Source organism: Trichoplusia ni, chromosome 10 (genome assembly GCF_003590095.1).
Source record: "Trichoplusia ni isolate ovarian cell line Hi5 chromosome 10, tn1, whole genome shotgun sequence".
Lineage (NCBI taxonomy): Eukaryota > Metazoa > Arthropoda > Insecta > Lepidoptera > Noctuidae > Trichoplusia > Trichoplusia ni.
In genome coordinates, this window is record NC_039487.1 from 8,694,977 (window position 1) to 8,715,701 (window position 20,725).

General features: G+C 34.7%; 4 protein-coding genes across 7 annotated transcripts in view; 2 read left to right on the forward strand and 2 right to left on the reverse strand.

Moving 5' to 3' along the window:
* Positions 1–766: 766 nt before the first annotated feature.
* On the reverse strand, positions 767–3,045 carry LOC113498245 (testis-expressed protein 10). The gene is made up of 2 exons (XM_026878188.1): positions 2,588–3,045; positions 767–2,384 (listed from the first exon to the last, which is right to left on the reverse strand). Exons 1-2 carry the CDS (start codon positions 2,948–2,950, stop codon positions 807–809), a joined length of 1,941 nt encoding a protein of 646 aa, XP_026733989.1. The 5' UTR covers positions 2,951–3,045; the 3' UTR covers positions 767–806.
* Positions 3,046–10,994: 7,949 nt separating this feature from the next.
* Positions 10,995–12,171, forward strand: LOC113498348 (nucleolar protein 16). The gene is made up of 3 exons (XM_026878339.1): positions 10,995–11,217; positions 11,295–11,555; positions 11,868–12,171. Exons 1-3 carry the CDS (start codon positions 11,120–11,122, stop codon positions 12,118–12,120), a joined length of 612 nt encoding a protein of 203 aa, XP_026734140.1. The 5' UTR covers positions 10,995–11,119; the 3' UTR covers positions 12,121–12,171.
* A 755-nt stretch (positions 12,172–12,926) lies between these two features.
* On the reverse strand, positions 12,927–14,215 carry LOC113498350 (protein DPCD). Of its 2 annotated transcripts, XM_026878343.1 has the most exons (4): positions 14,137–14,215; positions 13,537–13,999; positions 13,220–13,456; positions 12,927–13,054 (listed from the first exon to the last, which is right to left on the reverse strand). In XM_026878343.1, the coding sequence occupies exons 2-4, from the start codon at positions 13,909–13,911 to the stop codon at positions 12,950–12,952; spliced, it is 717 nt and encodes a 238-aa protein (XP_026734144.1). In that variant the 5' UTR covers positions 13,912–13,999; positions 14,137–14,215; the 3' UTR covers positions 12,927–12,949. The 2 variants fall into 2 exon arrangements, with proteins under 2 accessions (XP_026734144.1, XP_026734145.1); XM_026878344.1 differs by lacking the exon at positions 14,137–14,215 and having other exon boundaries at positions 13,537–14,095.
* A 288-nt stretch (positions 14,216–14,503) lies between these two features.
* LOC113498349 (RNA/RNP complex-1-interacting phosphatase) overlaps positions 14,504–20,725 on the forward strand; it is a 49,683-nt gene continuing 43,461 nt past the window's right edge. Inside the window, exons 1-3 of one of the 3 annotated variants that reach the window (XM_026878342.1) lie at positions 14,523–14,541; positions 14,637–14,679; positions 14,753–14,828. In XM_026878342.1, coding sequence (XP_026734143.1) covers positions 14,660–14,679; positions 14,753–14,828 — 96 coding nt within the window. In that variant the 5' untranslated portion in view covers positions 14,523–14,541; positions 14,637–14,659. Of the gene's footprint in view, positions 14,680–14,752; positions 14,829–20,725 lie in introns of all 3 variants that reach the window. The other 2 variants (XM_026878341.1, XM_026878340.1) reach the window with 2 other exon arrangements.

A 20,725-nucleotide genomic window follows, 5' to 3' on the forward strand; every position in this document is an offset into this window, starting at 1 on the left:
GGCATGATAAATAGATGATGATTGGTACCCAAAGTAAACTTACTCTAAAGCAGTAGCAAAATTACCTATATTTATCATTTTAGCCAAAAATTGCCAAATTGACACTAAACGACTCAACTATTAGCAGAAATTATTTTTTATTAGTCATATTTATTATAGAATTAGTTTATAAAAGGATTAAACTAGTCGTTAAATGAATTAAATATAAAGCTGCTGAGGCTTTCATATCGGGACTGGGTGTATGAGGACGATGATGTCGAGTGACTTGTGGCAGGTAGGCGTATTTCCAAAATCACAAACTGTAGCTATAGCTGAGGTTGATATGTATGTTTTGCAGTTGTATTATTTTGTGATATGACATTGGCTTGCGATAGTAAACTTGAGCAAAAAATTGCCACCACGGCAAAAAATAAGTGCACCACTAATATGGAATAGTTTTCATATATTTATGTGACACTGATTCCTTTTTCCCCAAGAATTTCCAGAAAGTTCCTTTTATAATAACTATATGATGTAAATTATGTGTATTAATTTTTCTCTAGGTTATAATTGATCTTGTTAAATAAACTACCACTGTCCTGCAACAGTATGATATGCAGTTAGTAGTCTTTGTATTCTGCAATGGAGTGTTACTGCATTTTGTGTTATTTTGATGTTACCCTATAATTTTGTTACCTCGTTACATAGAAGTGTATGTTCTTTTACTAGTTGACTGTGTCACAATTTTGCATTATAATTTGTGTTTGAGTTTATTGAAATAAATGACTATAAGATAATGTCGTCTTTATTTTCATAATAAATATTAATTAGTTGACACCCACTGATCTTAACTGTAATGTATCGAATATATAAGTACCATAATCATTTTTATACATATTATTTAATAACTGTTTCTCCAAAGCATTTAGAGACTCCTCATCCCAATGTTTTACATAAAAGAGTAAAGAAAATAACTTATAATAGGCGCGTGAATTTGTATCTACATCTGATACCACAATGGTTGGTAAGTTTTGTACAATTTTCAGCAACTTTTGCTTGATAACTGTGTTGAATACTTTATTATTTTGTACGGCAAACTTATGGATGATGTCAATTGTTTGGACTGTTATGGACTCTTCTAACAATATGTCTGGTAAGTTTTTTAACCAGTTATTAAAAGCATCACTTTTATGGAAATGAACAAGATTATCATTCATGGCAATTTTACATAACAGACCAAATATCTTTTGTTTAAAAGCACTTGGCACATCTTTATTGAAATAGGCCGAAATAATCCTGTTAACCAAGGGTTCCATAACTGAAAGGGTTCTTGTCCAGTTGTTTACTTCACTGGAGAAGATTGATTGTAGGATTCGAATTATGATACTGTTGACTGAATCTAAAGTGTTTGAATTAAAAGTTTTCATAATGAAATTTACTACAGACAATACTACTCTTTCCTCTTTTTTAACGTTTACATATGGGTTAAGCAGAATAAACAGTTGACATGTTGCTAAATTTTGTCGAACCATTTTTGGATCATTGATGTTATTCTCAAAATGTGAATTATTTCCACTTCTTTGTTTTGACTTAACATTTGTCACATATGGGAAAGAATTGATGAAATGTTGTTGATAGGGCTGGCGGTATTTTTGCGAAAACAGTTTTTTTATGTTTGAGTTAGGATCCTTTTTATCAAAATGTTTTATGATCACCCATATCAGTGCAAAAACCTCCAGGGTATGGGTCAATAATAGAGCAGCATCCTCACTGACTACAGTTTCCATATTTTTTTCAGAGCTTTCTTTTGGACAAACTTCTAGCCAGGTTTCAAACAACAATGGCATCAGAGTATCAACATACTCTGTAAACTTCTGTCCTTCGTCTATTGGTGTAGTATCTTGCAAAGCTTTGGCTGAGAAACAAGATACATGGCATGTTTGAGTATAGACTGGATTAAAGAATGAAAAGTAATTCATTTTTGTAGAATCAAATACTTGTGTTGTGTCATTCAATGGTTCTGTGTTTCCTTCAATGTGGTTGTATATCACATATGCCATGAGGTAATCTTTTAGTCTGTTTAGAACTTGGACTCTCCACTTGACACTTGTAATTTGGCTTCCTAAATTAACTGTTAGAGTTCTTCCAGGCTTTGAATCAACTCTTAACTTGGAGATCATATCTAGGAAGTTTGGGATGATCTTGTGAAAGTCATGTGCAACTTTAGTGGGTATGCATATCAGAAGAGTATCCAGGAAAAAGAGGGAATCTTCTTGTATTCTGCCATCTATATGAGTCATTGCACTCCTTAAATATGTGCACAGGATGTCAAAGAAAGGGTCTATACGCTCTGTGTCTGCCTTTGATAGCATTAAATTCAGCACTTTCAGTGTTTCATGGCGGACCTGAAAACAGTTTCATATATTGATAATGTATAAACATAAGTTAAAATAAAAGGCTGCTTTCTAAAAAATATATTTAATTATTATGTCATGGTAAAAATATGAAAGTCTACATAATATGAGACACTCATATCAGAGGCCAAGACACAGTTTGGGTTGTTGAGCCAACGGAGTAGTAATATATAAGGTATTGCCAATATACTTACAACTCTCTCCACATTTAATACCAATGGTGTGATGCCATGGACTAGTTCTCCCAGATTCTGTTCCAATACTTCAGGGTGCAGATTAAAAACTTCCTTTAAACCTTGAAGGGCTTGAGTTCTTGAGTGAGTGTTGAAATGATTTAAACGAGTCAACAGTTCTTTCACATTCAGTTTTCTATTAGAAAGTGCTTCGGATTCACCATGCTTAGTGAGCTGAGTTTTAAGAACGATCTTTTTCACTTTAAAATTTGTTTTTGTCACATTTGTACCTTTAGGTAGGTCTTTTGATTTAGATTTAAGTTTTGTTTTAGATTTCTCAGATTTGAGAAACTTTTGGTATCGAGTTGCTCCTTGTTTCGACATTTTAGATTATATTATATCCAAAAGTAACCTCCACAAGCTCTATCAACTCGCGAAAGAAAATTCACATTCACTTGGGTGGTGAGGTCTCAGCTCGAGCCGACATTGTTTTTTTTTTTTTTTTTTTTTTTTTTTCTGGCTCTTCACGTTTAGTGTTGGCCAATGACAACATTTACAAAAGGTAGGGAAACTTAGGAATATATAAAAGGACGATAAATTTGGAGCGACAAATTGAAATATTAAATTACAATTTTATGGTATTCGAAGAAATGAATGACGCTATACATTTATATACATGAAAGTTATTAGAATGAAGTAAGGACAGGATGGAAGAAGGAAGAGGAATATTAATGGATACTAAGCTATTTACAAAGGAACTATGGTCATAGAGAGGACAGGAGAAGAATATATGGTTAAGATCACCCACATCTTTGCCACACCCGCAAGTCGGGTCGGACATAATTTTTAATCTGACCAGATGGATGGGACAGCTGCAATGTCCCAGGCGCATCCGGACTAATGTCGATGTCTCCATCTTGCCAAACTTGGCTCTAAAATGCCATGGTTTTAGTGTGACATTGGATTGGACTGATGCGTACCATTTTCCCTTAAGTTTGCTACTGGAGTCCCACTCAGCTTTCCATGATTTTAATAGAAAGGCCTTCGGTAAAGACAGAAGGTCTTGGCAAAAGTTTTTGTAAGGAAACAAGTCACCACATTGCACCGCATCAGCTGCCAATTTGTCAGCAAATTCGTTGCCTCGAATTCCAGAGTGGGCTGGGATCCAAGCGAATTGCAGATTATAATTGTTAGCGTTAAGTTTATACGTCAGCTCATTAATTTGAAAAATGATTGGAAGTTGAATTTTGTGTTGAAATGGAAATTTTTGAATAGCTTGAAGAGCGCTCAGAGAGTCTGTAAAGATTATAGAATTTTTTAGTTTAAATATTTTTATATATTCAAGTGCTTTGAAAATTCCAAAGCATTCCCCCGTGAAAACCGAAGTCTCTGGGGGAAGCCTAATTTTCTGCACTACATTGTATTGTGAGTGGTATACCCCTACACCAACGCAGTCGGTTGAAGAGGGCTTAGCTGCATCAGAGAATAAGTGGTGAAAATTATGAAATTGTTCTGCGAGCAACTTATTAAATTTCGACTGGGGACAGGGATCAGATTTACTAATTAAGTCGTGTACTACATAAGGTGAGAAGTGTAGGCTATCATAGCTAACACTAAATAACGGGAGTTTGTTAGACCGATGTGTAGGGGAACTAAGGGATAAGAATTTCTGATAACTAATGACCAAACAGGGAACAGTTTTATGAGACCAGTAGCTGGATGATTGGACTTGAGACATTAAAAGGTGTAGTTTAGGAATAAGGGGATGAGCAGAGAACTGAAGGATCCTGAAGAAAAAATTATCTGACAGAAATTGTCTCCTAAGGTGTAACGGAGTTTCACCACACTCCACTTGAAGGGCATTTATCGGACTAGATTTCATGGCACCAGAAATAATCCGGAGGGCCTTAGATTGAATTAAGTCTAATTTTTTGAAAGCCATAATACTTCCAGGTACAAGGGTAAACAAACCATAATCTAAAACACTTCTAATTATTGCGTTATAAATTAACTTTAATGAGAAAGGATGAGCGCCCCACCAAACTCCGGATAAGCACCTAAGCATATTTAAATGTTTTTCACATTTATTAATAATATGTTCGCAATGTTGAACACCACTAAGCTTATAGTCTAAAATGACGCCCAGATATTTAAAATAGTCTTTGAAAGGAATAGGATTTCCGTTATAGGAAATGGTACATTGAGGAATATTTCTTTTACGTGTAAAAATAACACTTGCGCTTTTAGAAGTAGACAATTCCAAACCGTTCAACTGTAACCATGAGGATAATGATGTCAACGCCGAAGTAATATCCGAACAGGCTTTTTCCACGGAATGACTTGAACTATAAAATAATAAATCATCGGCATACTGCAGTACTTTGACTCCGTTGTTTACGGATTTATCCAGGTCATATGTATAAATATTATATAAAAGGGGACTTAATACAGATCCCTGAGGAAGGCCTCTCCAAACCTTACGGGATAATTTATGATCAGCTAAAGGCATATCTATGGAACGATCAGATAAAATGTTAATAATAAAATTACAAAGATTCAATGGTACTCGAAGCTCACTTAGTTTAGTATGTAATACGGATACTAGGACATTATCATAGGCTGCATTTATATCTAAGAAAACAGCTGCTGTAGACTGGTTATTAGAAAAAGATAAACGGATATCAGTTGTTAAAATACTTAAACAGTCCATAGTACTTTTACCTTTTCTAAAACCATATTGTGAAGAGGATAGAAGGCCTTCACTTTCGATGTACCATTCTAGACGATTTTTAATTAGATTTTCAGCTAATTTGATTAATACTGAGGACAGTACTATTGGGCGGTACGAGGAAATATCAGAAGGCGCTTTGTTTGGTTTTAAGAATGGCAACACCATTTGACGTTTCCATTCTTCAGGGATGTTTCCTGTTGTCGTTACGGTATTAATCAACTCCAAATAGTAACTAAGAATATTATCACTCAGATGTACGAAAAATGAGTATGGAATGCCATCTAGACCAGGAGCGGAATCTACAGTATTTTGCACAATCCCCTTTAATTCACTTAGGGAGAACGGGAGGTGTAATGTATTAGTTGTAGACTGTTTCGAACTATCGGCATTAGTTCCGCACGGTGCACAACAAATGTTCTGAGGAACCCATGGTGGAGCCAAATGGTCCAGGAAGTCAGAGGCTAAAGAATCAGGAATAGCAGGCGTCGGCTGTGTAAAAAGGGACCTGAATTTACGAATATTTTGCCAAACTATAGTAGGGTGGGTATTTGGGGAAATTGTTGAGCAGAAACTCTGCCAACCTGTATATTTTTTTTTCTTTAAAAGTTGTCTGGTGTCTGTAATAACATTAGTCAGTGCCTCAAAGTTAATATCAGACATATCACGATTATAATTAAGTTCAGCTTGTTTACGTTTTTTAACAGCCTCTGTACACTCTGAGTCCCACCACGGGGGTTTAGGAATTAAAGTAACATTTTCACTTTTAGTACGGAAAGTTTCATTAGCTGCAGTTATTATTAACCTAACTAAAGCATTAGCACATGCATTTTCATTGCCATCTGAAATAGGCGGGAGAGTAGACAACTTTGTGTCAGCACTACTTCTATACTTTTCCCAATGAATGCTATTCCTATCAGGCAGTTTATGTTTCAGGTTTGATCGTCTCTTTGAAATAGTTGGCATAGAGAATGGGCTGGAAATAACTATTGGGAAATGGTCACTGCCATATGTAGAAGAAAGGGTATTCCAAGTTAGTGAAGAAGCTAGATTAGGAGAACAAATGGAAAGATCCACAGCACTGTTATTCTGATTAGGGGCTGACCGCCGAGTGGCGATACCTGTATTTAATATGCATAGATTATGTTGGTCTATTATGTCAAGTAAGTCCTGCCCATAGTTGCTTGAAATTGAGCAGCCCCAACATTGGTGGTGGCAATTTAAATCTCCCATTATAATTAAAGGTCTTGGAAGAATAGAGAAGAGATGGTTGATCTCAAGAAGTAAAGAAGAAGAAGGGTGAGGAACATAAATAGAGACAAGGCAAAGATTGTATACTTTAATAGCAACAATTGAAATGTCCTCACTATGTGGTGGGAAGGAAATGATAGAAAAGGGGATAGAATTCTTGATAAGTATGGCTACTCCACCATACCCATCAAGTCTATCATCTCTAATAATTAAATAGTTTTTAATTTTAAAAACATTATGTGGCTTCAGCCAAGTTTCTGCTAAAGCAAAAACTGAAGGCTTATATCTATTAAGTAAATAAATTATGTCACTTTTTTTGCTCAATAGGCTGCGACAATTCCACTGTATTATGCAGTCCATGATTGGTGGGAAGAGTAAAAGTATTAAGAAAAGAGGCAGCGTTGGACGGTGAAATATTAAATTGAGAAAGGAGTTGTAAGAAAGCTGTAATGAAATCATTTATAGACATGTTACTATTAGTTTCATTTTTATTCATATTTTCATTTATTGTTAAAGCACACCCATTTGATGGCTGTGGTTCTTGAAAATTTTTAATAATATTTTTGTGTGCTTCAATGTCATAACCTTGGGTGGTTTTAGGTGGCGATCGGGGTTTCATAAAAATTGTTTTTTTATAGCTTGTGGTGGTATTAGGTATACGATTAGAAATAACTACAGGCTTGTTTGAAAAATTTTTTGACGGAGAGGATAAAAGTGTTTCTGCATATGTTCTACCTACTGGTGGATGTACTTTCATGGCTTCAGCATATGAAACAGAATTTTGGGCCATGTAAGTTTTTATTTTTTTTTGCCTATCAAATTCAGGGCAAGATTTGTTGGATGCAAAATGATATCCCGAACACATACAACATGATGCATGGTCTTCATCGACATCACAGCTGTCCCCTGTGTGGCCCTGGCCACATTTAAAACACTTAGGCTTTGACCTGCACTGCAGTTTTGTATGACCATACCGACAACAGTTATAACATTGTATGGTGGGAAAAATATATAAATCTACAGGTAAACTATTGTAGCAAATAAAAATGCGTTTCGGTAGAATTTGTCCATCAAATGTGACAACTACGGATTGTGTAGGTTTCCAGGTAATAGCGCCGTCTATGAATGTTTTAAAATTTATGCGCCTAACTTTAATTATAGGACCACAACCTAAAGGTACTGAAATATTTTCACTGATTTCCTCTGGAGACCATTCTGCAGGGACCCCTCGAACTAAGCCCATCCTTGTGACATTAAATGTCGGAATGTAGGCTTTTAAATGCTGTGCCTCTAAACTCTTATTAATAAGAAAATTATTAGCGTCTGTGTGGTTGGAAAAAGCCATGGAAATTTTGTTTCGCCCTATCCGCTTAACGCTACCATTAATTATGTTAGTGAAAGAATGTTTTTTTAAAAATTTGCCGAAGGTGATAGGATGCAATGTGGTGCCGTCGTTAGGTGATGTAACTTCTTTTTGGACATGTATCACATATGGTGCACTATCTGTTTTTTCGTAGTTTTTTCTGCCTATGGATGTTTGAGGAGTAACCGGAACTGGGTTCTTTGGATTATTATTACTTATGTTCTCGGAAAAACTTTGGGGATCTTGACATCCGCAGCCAACCGAATCAGTGCCAATGTGCCTCCGACGACGCTTATTGCAGTGTTTGCACACATGCATACGTCTTTTTAGACTCCGGGTCGATGTGGACCCATCAGTTTCCATTCCAGACTCATTGGACTGGATGGTCACAAAATTACCTGCCGGGGGAACAAAGTCCCCCGGGTCAGGCGGGTCGTTCATTGTAATCTTAAGTAATTAGTTAAAAATGACTTACCAATGGAAGGGAAAAGTATATTTACACTAAGAAGAAAAGAATATGTACATAAGCTTACTACTATTGATGATTAAAATGATTAAAATACTAAAAAATTGTTTTTTTCCCAAGAAACCAAAAAAACCGCGTCCGCCAAGTTTGAAAGTTTCCCGCGCTTTTTCACCGACATTGTTGTCAATCGATTGGTTCTTGTAATTGACACTAATCTCTTAGTCTAGAAATCTATCACGAATGAGTTTAAGAGCCATTTCACAAAATGATTGCGCTCAAGTTTAGGCAAAAGAGTGCGTCATTGTCTATGTGTGCGTAGCGAGTCACACGAATGCAATATAAACAGTGTAACATGAGAGTCAAGACCGACGAAACAATCTTGAGCCGTTATTGTAATATGTTTTGGTAAAAATTATAGATTATGAAAAATTGAATATTTTATTTAGCGTAATGCGTTTACACATTACGCTAAATAAAATAAACAAAGAAACACTGATAGGTATTATGTAAAATACTTATAGCAAATGATACTTATAAAAAAATGGTAAAATAGAACACGGGGTGGATGTACAATGGGGCCGGTGTTTCCTTGTCGTCTACGTCGGATCAAATACAAAAGTGCTACCCTCTTCCATGCGGTTTAGACGGTTTCTCATTCTAAAATGCTAAAAAAATAACTATTAATTTCCGATATCTACATATAAATCAATGTTAAATATAAAATAAAAAAAATAAAATAAAATATAAAAATAAATATATTTAACCAGACAACTGATATACCTACTTACTTATTACAAACAATTAATAAAAAAAATATATAATTATTTTACAAAAAAAAAAACACATCTTAACAATATGTGAAAACAAACAAAATCTAACTTACGAAAAATAAAAATGCAAAGCGGATCAAAATTATGTGGTCGTAGTATAATATTCACTTTATTTCGTGAGCGCTCGGAAATCGGGACGACGGAAAAAATTGCACAGGTCCTTCCTCGACGGGCGCTCGCGCCGTTCTGATCGGTGCACACTTACGTTTAGTAATTTATTGTGATTTAGACTGATGTTCAAATTGATATTTTGACAAAATTTATGCAAATATTGTCAAAATAACTATAGGGTTCGATTGTCTAAAGAACATAGATTATTTTGGAATAATTTTATTTTCACAATTACTTCGTATTTCAACCAAAAAACACGTATAAAACACAAAATAAAAGTGAAAAATTGGTCGAAGAATTAATTTTTTTACTCATTAATGGTAATAAAATTCAGGAATCTATTTCATTAAACGTCTACAAAAATACATGTCTGACCCTGTATGTATTTTTTTAAGTTTCATTTATGAGTATTATTGATAGATTCAGGACTCCGAAGTTGACTCTGCGGCAATTTTTCAGTAAAATGGTTGTGGGAGATGGGTCATTACAAATAAAACAAAGCGATTTTAGTAAATGTGTTTCATTAAACGTCAATATAAAAGATTAACCTACATTTTATATTCGTTCAATAAACTCTAGGTATTACCTAAGATGGTAATAGAGAAGCTCAAAGTCTTAACAATTCGGGAAAAAATGTGAAATGGCTCTTAACGATTAAAAATACATTGGGCAAGATTTACATTTTCAAAACTACCTATATCAGACTTAATCTATACTAATCTATACTCTATACTTAATACTTATACTTAATTACTTAATCTATACTAATATCTATATACTAATACATAAAGCTGAAGAGTTTGTTTGTTTGTTTGTTTGAACGCGCTAATCGCAGGAACTACTGGTCCAAATTGAAAAATTCTTTTTGTGTTGAATAGAACATTCATCGAGGAAGGTTTAAGGCTATATTACATCACGCTGCGACTAATGGGAGCGAAGATACAATAGAAAATGTGGAAACAGGGTGGATATAAATCATAACTTATATCTCTAACCACGCGGACGAAGTCGCGGGCAACAGCTAGTATGAAATATATGAATACAATATATGTAATTAATTTACAGAGCGTCATAAATACATTTTCATCCCTGCTAAAGTTGGGAAATGTGCCCAGAGGCCTGGCTGTTTTGCCACGTTGAATAGCAATACTCTGCACTACTAATTCTTCGATCAAAATACAAACCAGATAATGTTGGGTAAGATTGCATTAATTTATAACACAAATATGCTATCGTGTGAAAATTGTAGACCTTTTAAAGACGCTTGCATAAATATTCCAGTTTAATTATTTGTACAAGCCATTATTGATATTATTGGCTTAACTTTCCTGCTACCTCAGTAATCAAATATTATTTTTTTAATTTTTACTTTGAAAATTAAGCCCCCGGTTTCTGATTAAGCTGAAATAATGTAAGCATGTTAAGGGAGACCTTAGCTATTTAACGACAGCCCCATCAAGTTGGATTGATTGATTCAAATCTTACTTTGATCTTTTATGAAAAAAACTAGAAAACAGTTATTTTGATTTTCTGCCCTTTGTGTTTGATTGTAATCGTTACCGTATATTTCAAGTCACGTTAGAGAAAAAAAATATTTTGTTGAAAAATTTGTTGAATTTGTTTCAAAATAGAATTCCTAAACGAATCGGGCTATGTCAAGTCCGTCAGTAATGTCAATGTCACATTTCACGTGGTATGATAAACGTCAAATTGCTGCAATATAAACGCAAACTGAGAACAAACGTTTTTAAATAGCACGAACTTGTTGTTTTTTACTTAAAGTACATAGAAGTTTGCTACAGAAATGAAGATAAAGAAGCAACATCGCAAAAAGAAATACCTTCACAAACTTAACCGAAAGAGAATGCATCTCAAACAAAAAAGCACAGGCGAGGTTAATTGGTAAGAGCGGCCTAAATTTTCCTTTGTTTGTAAAGAAAACAATAAAAATGTATTTACTTAAATCATTTTCTTTTTAGTAAACCAATAAAAGATGCATGGGATTTCAAAAAATCTTCTCTGCGAAACATGAAGGATATGGGTCTGGCAAATGATCCTAATAAAGTCATAAAAATACCCAATTTTAAGCAGGATAAAGTGAAGTTAGCTAAAAAGATAGTTAATCAAGAAGAATCTGATGAAGAAAGTGAAGAAGAAACTATCCAGCCAGCAGTAGTTAAAAAAGAGGTTGTTGAAATATTAGAAAAGGAGGCTAAGGCACCACGGCCCAGGCGATTCATGTAAGTTGTTCTTCATTTGTAAGCAATTCACTAGAAGCTTAGTTGATGGATACCATTTCCTACGCACAATGTTACTGCTGTAGTCAGTTACCTTTTGTGTTTATTATGTTCACATATTATGCAATAATTCAGCTTCTATTTCAAAGTATTTTCAATGCCCATATACCCATGTCTGAGGTCCCCTATATTTTTTAATAAGAGTGAATTTCAAATATGAAAATTAAGTACATAGTACATATACTGTATAGTACATCCTTTATCCTTTAAACTGTTTTGTGGCTAAATTCATAAAATTGTTCATACATATTTCAGGTTACCGAAACCCCAAGTTGAATTCATAACATACTTGCTAGACAAATACGGGCATGACTACAAGGCTATGGAAAAGGACAGGAAAAACTACTATCAAGAAACTTGGAAACAATTGAGGGCAAAAATAAAGACATTTATGGGTATTCCAAAGCAGTACAGTGAATACTTAGCAGCCAGAGGGTTATTAGATAAAGAGGATGATGATGAGGAATTAAAGAAATTGGCTAAAGGACTGATCGTAGATGATGATTAACTGGAACACAACTTTTGTTATAATAACTGTAAATAAATTAATTTTAAGGAACTTGTAGTATTTTTTTTGCAACAACCTTTTTGCATGTACTTGTACTTTGGCTGACCACAACCCATTTGGTACCTATAATTAATTAGACTATTTGTAAATATTAATATACTACTTACTACATATATTACCATTTTTAAATAGTAATTGTAGGTTTTTGATGGCCCAGTTTTCTGTCAAAAATGATTAATCTACATTCTGGTTATTATGTACCATGTTTCGTCTTAAATTCTAAATCCGTATGAACATCCTTCCTTAGTACCTATTATAAATGCACAAGTATGTATGTGTAAATGTTTTTTCTCTTTCACACAAAAACCACTGTACAGATATACAAAACTTCATAAACAGATTGTTTATAACCAGGATTAAAACAGGATAGTTTATGCAACCAGCTGTTGCTCGCGACTTTGTCTGCGTGGTTAGAAGATATAAGTTAGGAATTTTTTAACCGAAGCCCTCGAAGATGAATAATTTTCCCTGTTTTTTCCACATTTTCCATTGTATATTCGCTCCTATTAGTCGTTATAGAGTCGGTATAGAGCCTAAACCTTCCTCGATTTTTCAATTTGAACGAGTAGTTCCTGAGATTAGTGCGTTCAAACAAACAAACAAACTCTTCAGCTTCATACATTAGATTAAGTATTCATTTTTTTTTGCCAATCTGTCTGATGGACTATACAGATTAATATTATTAGATTTAGTCAAATACCACAGTAACAACTGACAACAGGAGGTTTTGATGAAATAAAATTTAATTGCATATTCATAATATATAATGTTACTGTGCTTTACAATCATTGGGAACATCTTTAACAGGCTTCACTTTACTCAACTCTTCATACCACTCTCTATCCATGTCCAGTAACTGCTGGGGTTTTTTGTACTGAAAATTAAATAAAATGCAATTAGAATTTAAGATTTTAATAAAGCAACACTTAGTTCCCTTACTAAGTGTAAGCTAGTACCAACCAATATTGCAATGGAAATTTTGAGATGCAGCTCACAACTTAATTATGGAGTTGAGTTAGACAGTTAATGTTTAACTTACCACAACAATTAGAGTATTGAAAGTATGACTACATTGTATATTAGCTTGCTGTATTGGTAAATTCAATCTGTCTAGTTCTGGCACTTGCAATCTCTTATAGTACTTCTTATTGGTAGTGCTTATTATTATACATCTTTGATCATTGTTTGCAGTCACAGAATATGTTTCTATGGGATATGGCAAGTTTCTAATCCTCCACTCCAAGTTTATTCTTGTGTTGCGCCGCGTAAGTATAGGCTGTAAGAAGAGTAAATCATTTTAATCTTAGTTGTGCAACTGGCATTTATATCAAAGCTTTTGTATGGTCAAATATATACCTGATCTTTACTCTCTACAATGTCAGCTGTAGGCCCATCCACAGCAGGTGTAGCGTTAGGTATGGGGTCTCCAATTTCCACATCCCACTTGCCTTCCCCTCCTAGTTTCCCTTTCACCTTCCAAGCTCTACGCAATAAAACTTGAGTATCTACATTATACTCCTCAACCATTTCTTTATCATCCAAAAACTTGTAGTGAATCTTTTTCAGTTTATCCTCTTTCAAACACGTCTTCTCTGCGTCAAGAAGCGAGCGATACCAAATGCTGTTTCGGTACATTTTCGAATTAGTTTCGATAATATTGGACGGACCTTTAATTCTTTTTTGGAAGCTATCAAAACCATCAGACACTTCGATTAAACAATTTCGTTTCATTATATCGTTCCTATAGCAACGGAACTGATGAGTTCTTTTGAATCATTATACAAACTTCTTAGTAGTTAACCTATAATTACCCCCATGCCTGAAACATCAAATATCATATTTTTCTTTGTAATAATGTAATTAAATAAAATTTCTACATAATGTTTAACTTTTGAGTAAAATATATTTAGTTATGTATGGATGGTTCTAAAAAGTGTAGTATAAAATTCAACCAACTATTCAAATTCAAGACATTTCCAAAACAACAACAAAGCTGCCTATCAAATCAATCCGTGTCTATGATACATATAGCTTTTTTATTTTTGGATGGAACATATTATAATCATATTTGCGTTGCACGACACCATAACGATTTTATTCCGCATGGATAAAATCTTATCGATGCCGATACTAAAAAAGAAATAGGAACTAAAAAAATTGGTTTCGTATTTGCTCCACCGCAGTATTTATTGCTCGGTCGACATCATAACACAAAACTGGAATGTTACATATGGGTTTAGGTATATATAGGTAGTGAAATTAGTAAGTATACTAAAAACAGTATCGATCAAAATATAACGTAATCGAAAACTAACCACTGTCAATATTGACAACATGCCGTTGACGTTGAATTTCTGAACTGTTAGGTTATGTTTGATCAAAATATTATGTATTATGTATTCATAATAAAATAAAATACACGATAACACTAAAATTGATGTATAAATCTCTTGCAGACATTGAATAAAAGTACACCAATATGCCTAGTATACCGGACAGGTACTTGTGTTTTAATTAGCTAGTGGTTTAGATTGAGATTTGTGTGTTTATAAATGTTTTGATTTAATTCCAGATGGATTCCCTACAAAGCCTGTGGCAATATTATTGAAGGGACCAGACTAATCTGCTTTAAAGTACCTCTAAATAAAGTAAGTACTACACACGTTTCATTGATTAAGCTGTAGTAGTAGTGGGCATCAGTGCTTAAACCAACATTTCAAACAATGTGTTAGGTAGGTAAGATTTTGAAACATGATCGTGTTTCTTAATTATAATTAGATATATGTAAGATAATAACATGATAGGCTTTTCTGAAACAAATAATGCAGGACTCACTTATGAACATCACTTTAAAGTTTATGTTTTCCGGGATGGTTGATAGTTAATAACATTCACCTTTGAAAACATCCACCTAACTTTTTACTACTATGTCTAGTTACATATTAGCGGGAAGTCTATGCATAAAAGTAACATTCATCATTTTATATTTTTTCCAAGTGATTCTTGAAAACCTTAAGAGGTAAGATGAGCTGTGGAAACCTAAGATGAAAGCACATAGCGTTTATACATGTTTATTTCAAATTATTACAATTATTTATTATTTAAATATTATCTTTTAGTTTTCTTCTGCTTAAAACTTGGATAACATTGTCTGATGTTCCAGGGTATAAGCAGATTTATATTAATCATACTTTATTTATTGGCAATTGCGATTCACTGCATAACTCATTATACCACATTATTTGTGATGACGCAACTTGCTTGCTTACATAATGAAAAATAAATTTATTGTTTTAAATGAGTTGCAGTGACATCTATGATTAGTTAACAGCAATTGCTGTCGAACTTCGAGACCCTTGACATAGATGGCGTGCCAATCTAAATAAAAAAGTTTTGGGAATATTAGTTGTGTTCGTATTTTCTAAATATACTAAGTATTTTGTGTAAATTGTGTCGTAAATTAATTAGTAACGGATCTTGAAATTAATAGTTTTTTAAGATCGACTCTTAAGGTTTTATCAGGATGTAGTTGTTTTTCGAATTATTGTTATATGACACAATGCTGAAAGTTAACGCGGCTTTGCCGCCCAGGTTAACTAAATAGACCGTGCTTGTTTCTATAATGGTACATGGTTTATACCTTAAATGGTAGCATGTACACCTGCATTAGCGAAGCTAAGCCGACAATGAAATGCATTATTAGTCCACAAGCGCGACGCACAATGCGTGTTTGTATAACTGTCCGTCTGCCTGGGCGTTCACTTGACCGTACCACAGTTAGATAGCAAACAGTCTCTCGACGATCTGTGTTAATTTGTTCTGCATAGCGCTTGCATCGCTGCGATATCAGAAGAGTGTTTGGCTTGCCTCTTGAGATCGTACAATAATCGATCGATGCGTGAGATCTGTTATTGAAAAAGCGTACTGAATTATTTCCGTGACCCAAATTTGACGTTTTTTTAGCTCTCGATGGAGGCAACTTACCGGCTCCTCTTTAGTGCACATGCGTATGTAGTTAAAGATGATGCGGTACAAAAAATCTAACAACATCTTAGTAGAATGGGTTCATTTTCGGGGTTTTACAATACAAATTCCTCTTCGGAAGCTCTATAGAATATTCTAGTTCTAGCGTACTACTAAGTCCACCAAAGAAAAACCTTCAAAAGCCGCGACAGAAAAGATTAATACTATGCCGCATCAGGCTTATTTCTTGAAACTGTTCGTTTGTTAACTCGACACATTATTGTTTCAGTCAACAAAACGTTCTTGGTAAAGTTAGTACGTAGTAGTATTTTAATGAGATACGATTACAATATTATGTTTTTTTTACCAATAATTTTATAGGTAGTCGGTAGTCCTCATGCTATTTGGTATATTAACGTTCCTTGCTACACCTTCTGCATTTAAGTACTATCAAATTGCTGTATCGAATAATTTAAGGTTACCAGAAACCAAGTTCAGTCGTAATAAAAGAGCGGAATGAAACGAGCAGTTCATTATCGCAATCCGGAACTCCAACAATACGTAACCCTCACGATTCAGGGCGGATTGCCGAGCTGGCCTCCTCAACTATGCCGGTTAGAGCTTGATGCGAGAGTTGTTCGCATACCATTAGTCACACTTAAATCCCCAACTATTTGTCCCTACGAGACTTGGTCTGATGTTGTCTACTTTTCTACAGCTTAATTCTTTTTATTATCTGTGTTTTAAATTTTTATTGCAACAAAAGCTCTATAAATCGTAAATATTTATTTAGCCAGCAAAAATAAGTTGATAAAAATGTAACTTTAAAAACGTGACACCTCAAAAATGAATGTAATTTTGTCACACAACCGGCTTATTTGCTGAACTGCGTGTCATAATATTTGTTTGTTACAAAGGAACGGGTCCCGACATGGAAAGGACTAATCCCGTATTTGATAAAGCAGCGGGTGCCTCGCACGCCTATGAATACTTGATTCTCTTTATCTATACATCTTTTGATGTTTTTTTTTTCATATAAAAATAGCCCTTTATACGGTATCCGTGGCGCTTTGATTCCGTTTCTTTATTCAACGGTATCTGGTCATAAATTTGGATAGTTTTGTTCTCTTTGAGTTATAAAGGGTATTACGTTAATGGCAATCGGTAGGTGTAATTTGATATCGTTCATGGATCCACAACTGTTACTTTATTATGATTCACTATCGACCTTTGCTTTCCCATCGTTACATTGAATTTCTAATCGTGTCATATAAATTTTGTTACGTGCCCTAGATATATCTACAATTTTAAAGTAGTTTGTACTAAGTCTGTATTGTCGCTTTAATGTTGTGTATATGTATCTAAACTATTTTCTGCGGCATTTTGTTTTCAAGTTAACACCTTTGTCGCTTGATTGGTCACGCTTTTTGCTTTTGTTATAATTATGATGAATGGTGACAGTTACTAGGGCGTTTACTATTCTTCTAAGAAGCAGATGGCACTTTTTCGGTTCTCCAATTATGTATTTGTTGATTCATCACCTTGTGGCGCTGTGCTCCTTCTGATTTCGTTTTCATCTGTCTTGACTTCCATCTTGAGTCGTGTTTTGGCTTTCATCAGTAATGTATTGAACAGATGCCAGACGTAACACATTGTGTCAATCAGTCAAACATTTCAACATGCTACCAATATTTTCTTTTCGCAATATATTTTTACGATATCATCTCTAGACCAAACACAATTAGTCCGTGACTTTGATGTACGCTTATGTTTTCATTACACACACACACATACATTGTAAAGTTTAAAGCCATTTCTTACTGCACTCGCAGTAATTTTGTTTTGTCCCGTAAGAGCTGGGGCGGTTAAAAATAAATCTGCCATTCTTTATCTATAACTTTTATAAATATGTTTTAGTCAGCAACATATCGACTTGATACTAAAACATGATATCGATGAACTAAGACCTCCCAAAACCAAAATTCTGTGTCAATTAGACTAAAACGATTATTTCGGATTTTACTGTGAAGGTGTGAATCGGCGATACATTATCCGATTTTATGCTTTTCATCGATATCTCACATCTTTAATCGATTTAATAGGTTCATGCTATGCGGTGGTTATAGCCACGAAACTAAATCGGTGTCAACATGGATTCGTCTCCGATTTAGTATAATATGTGTGGTCCTCTGAATCTGTAAACCCTGTTGTGGTTGAGAGTCCTAGTGGGGTATTTGAGTCAGAAACAGAAACAGCTATGAAAGCAGGGCGTTTTCTCTTTAAAATGATCGTCTGGTTTTGTTTTACCTTTTCACTATTATGACAGGACGCCATAATAAGCCATGATTATTACAAACTATCTGTTGCGGTATAGAGTTACAGTTTTTGTCCTTTTATGATCTACATGAGTATCCACCATATTTTTTTATAACTTTTTGTTGTTTAGCTGTTTTTTTTTAAATGGCACTTTTATATTGTAAATTTTCTTGCCTAGGTACGTGTTTTGGTTACTTAGACATGACCGAGTTTATTGCATCGTGATTGGTCCAGAACGATCCATTTACCCATTTTATAGCATACGACTATTCAATATCGGTGTGGAAATCTGAATCGGGAATGGTGTTGCATTTCTCCGGCCATCAGGCCAAATAAAAAAGTCATAAAACGATGACAGGCTTGGGAACACGGGGTGGTAATGTAGGTCGATATCGCCCGTTTATTTTATTGAGCCGACAACAGCGAAAGCCCCAATACGTTGCACTTATCGTTTATCGGCATGTAATGATATAGCGTTACACGCTCGTAAAATGTACTAAAAACTAGACCGACCTCCACTGTATTCAGGTCGGGTTATTTACGTTCTCGCACCAGGTTTAATGTTCATTAGAGTGTAAAGGATAGAGTGATTAATAATGAAACCAATCGAGTATTAATAACAAAGGTGTTTCAAGACCACTTAGTCATAATTCTGTGCCTGTTTGATCGACGTCCATAATCCTTTGAAACCGTCGTAGTTCCGCTCCAATCCCCGCCAAAACGAAGCTATTGTTAAATGATTTAGAAACGTTGAACTCGGCCTTACTATCGATATTGTAGATTTCGTTACAGCTTTATTTATGTTCATACGGAATCTTTACTTAGATTGACGTAAATCATGACCATCAGAAGACACCTTGGACAAAAGAACTTTCTAATTCAGCTTTATTCGTTTTGTCCCCTACGTCGCGCTATACCGGTACGTTTTGATCGCCCAATTGTTTGGCATTGTCCGCGAAATTACACCTCAATTATACGTAGAAATTCTGAAAAAAAACGAGACTTCTTTGTATTTGGGCAAAGGGAGGGCAATAATTTATTCTCCGTCTGGTTTCCGGCTGGCGTCAAACAGTGGGCTAAGGGGCTGTTCGGAACCCATCTGTTAACTATACAGTGTGTACTTATTTGTTTTTGCAGAAATAAAAGGAATATCTTTGTACACTATTATTCCATAAAAGGTTAGTTGTATGTAGATAGTAAGTTCTTAGTTTATCATTATCCAAGTACTTAAGCAAATGTCTTGATCGTGGCGCGTGGTAATTGGTAATTAGTACCGATGTGCTAAAATCAAGTCCGCCGTGAAGTCGATTAGCACGGTATTGATTGCGTCGCCGAAAGCAGTGGGCAGTGTTAATGGCCTCTTATTTAGCGAGCTGTTTGATCTTAAAATAGCTTTTTAGGAATACATTGTTTTTGTGATCTATGCATTTTTGGTGTGATAATGTGTTAGGTAAACATTAAATATTCGTACATAGTCGTGTCTGTAATGCGTATGATTGCGTCAAGTGTAGCGTATTGTTGGTGTAGTGCTGTCATCGTTTCAAATTCGCTGTTTGTGTTGTGTTATTTTTTTCTCATATAGACTCATTACGGTGATGTCAGCGACGGTTTCTGGACACGATTATCGTGATGGTAACGCCCTGGCTGCTATTACCATGTTAAGTTATGACCACATTTATTTTGCCAGTTTAAATTATTTGATTAGATTGTTAGTCATTGTTAAAGAGGTGTTGACATTAAGCGGTCTGTGGGAAATTGATATACGATTATTAAGCTCGACATTTAATTAATGTGTGCATTATGTGGCGCCTCGCCGTGCTTATAAAGGGTTATATGCGTGGTGGAGTTGGAGGGACCCCGACTGCGAAGCCAGTGCGCCTCGACTCCTGCTAATCAATGCCCGTTGATTGCCAATTTGCGCTGTGATATATTGCCGATTGCTGCGTTTAATTGTCCACGGTATAAACAAGGGCTGCACTCACTACTGGATTTTATAAGATTTATACTTATTCCAAATTACAGTTAAATATGCATAACTAAATAAAAATATTCCTAGCCAGCATTAAATCAATACATTTTAATTGTTTCAACACTTTGACGTCCTCCAATTAGAGTTAATTAAAATTTATTGTGTGTAACAAGTGAATTACGAATTGAACCCATATCTACGTACATTCTCCATTATAATTGACACACTTTTGTTTATTGATTTATTTTAGTCTCCGGAATTTATGGTGGTTGCTATTGTGCGGAGAAAGTGTGAGTT

Coding starts and splice junctions, on each gene's coding strand:
- LOC113498350 (XM_026878343.1), bottom strand. CDS start 13,911: ATGAAACGAAATTGTTTAATCGAAGTGTCTGATGGTTTTGATAGCTTC. Junction 13,457..13,536: donor TTGTAGAGAGTAAAGATCAG/GTATATATTTGA, acceptor CTCTTCTTACAG/CCTATACTTACGCGGCGCAA. Junction 13,055..13,219: donor TCAATACTCTAATTGTTGTG/GTAAGTTAAACA, acceptor TTTAATTTTCAG/TACAAAAAACCCCAGCAGTT.
- LOC113498348 (XM_026878339.1), top strand. CDS start 11,120: ATGAAGATAAAGAAGCAACATCGCAAAAAGAAATACCTTCACAAACTT. Junction 11,218..11,294: donor AGCACAGGCGAGGTTAATTG/GTAAGAGCGGCC, acceptor TTTTCTTTTTAG/TAAACCAATAAAAGATGCAT. Junction 11,556..11,867: donor CCACGGCCCAGGCGATTCAT/GTAAGTTGTTCT, acceptor TACATATTTCAG/GTTACCGAAACCCCAAGTTG.
- LOC113498245 (XM_026878188.1), bottom strand. CDS start 2,950: ATGTCGAAACAAGGAGCAACTCGATACCAAAAGTTTCTCAAATCTGAG. Junction 2,385..2,587: donor TATTAAATGTGGAGAGAGTT/GTAAGTATATTG, acceptor AACTGTTTTCAG/GTCCGCCATGAAACACTGAA.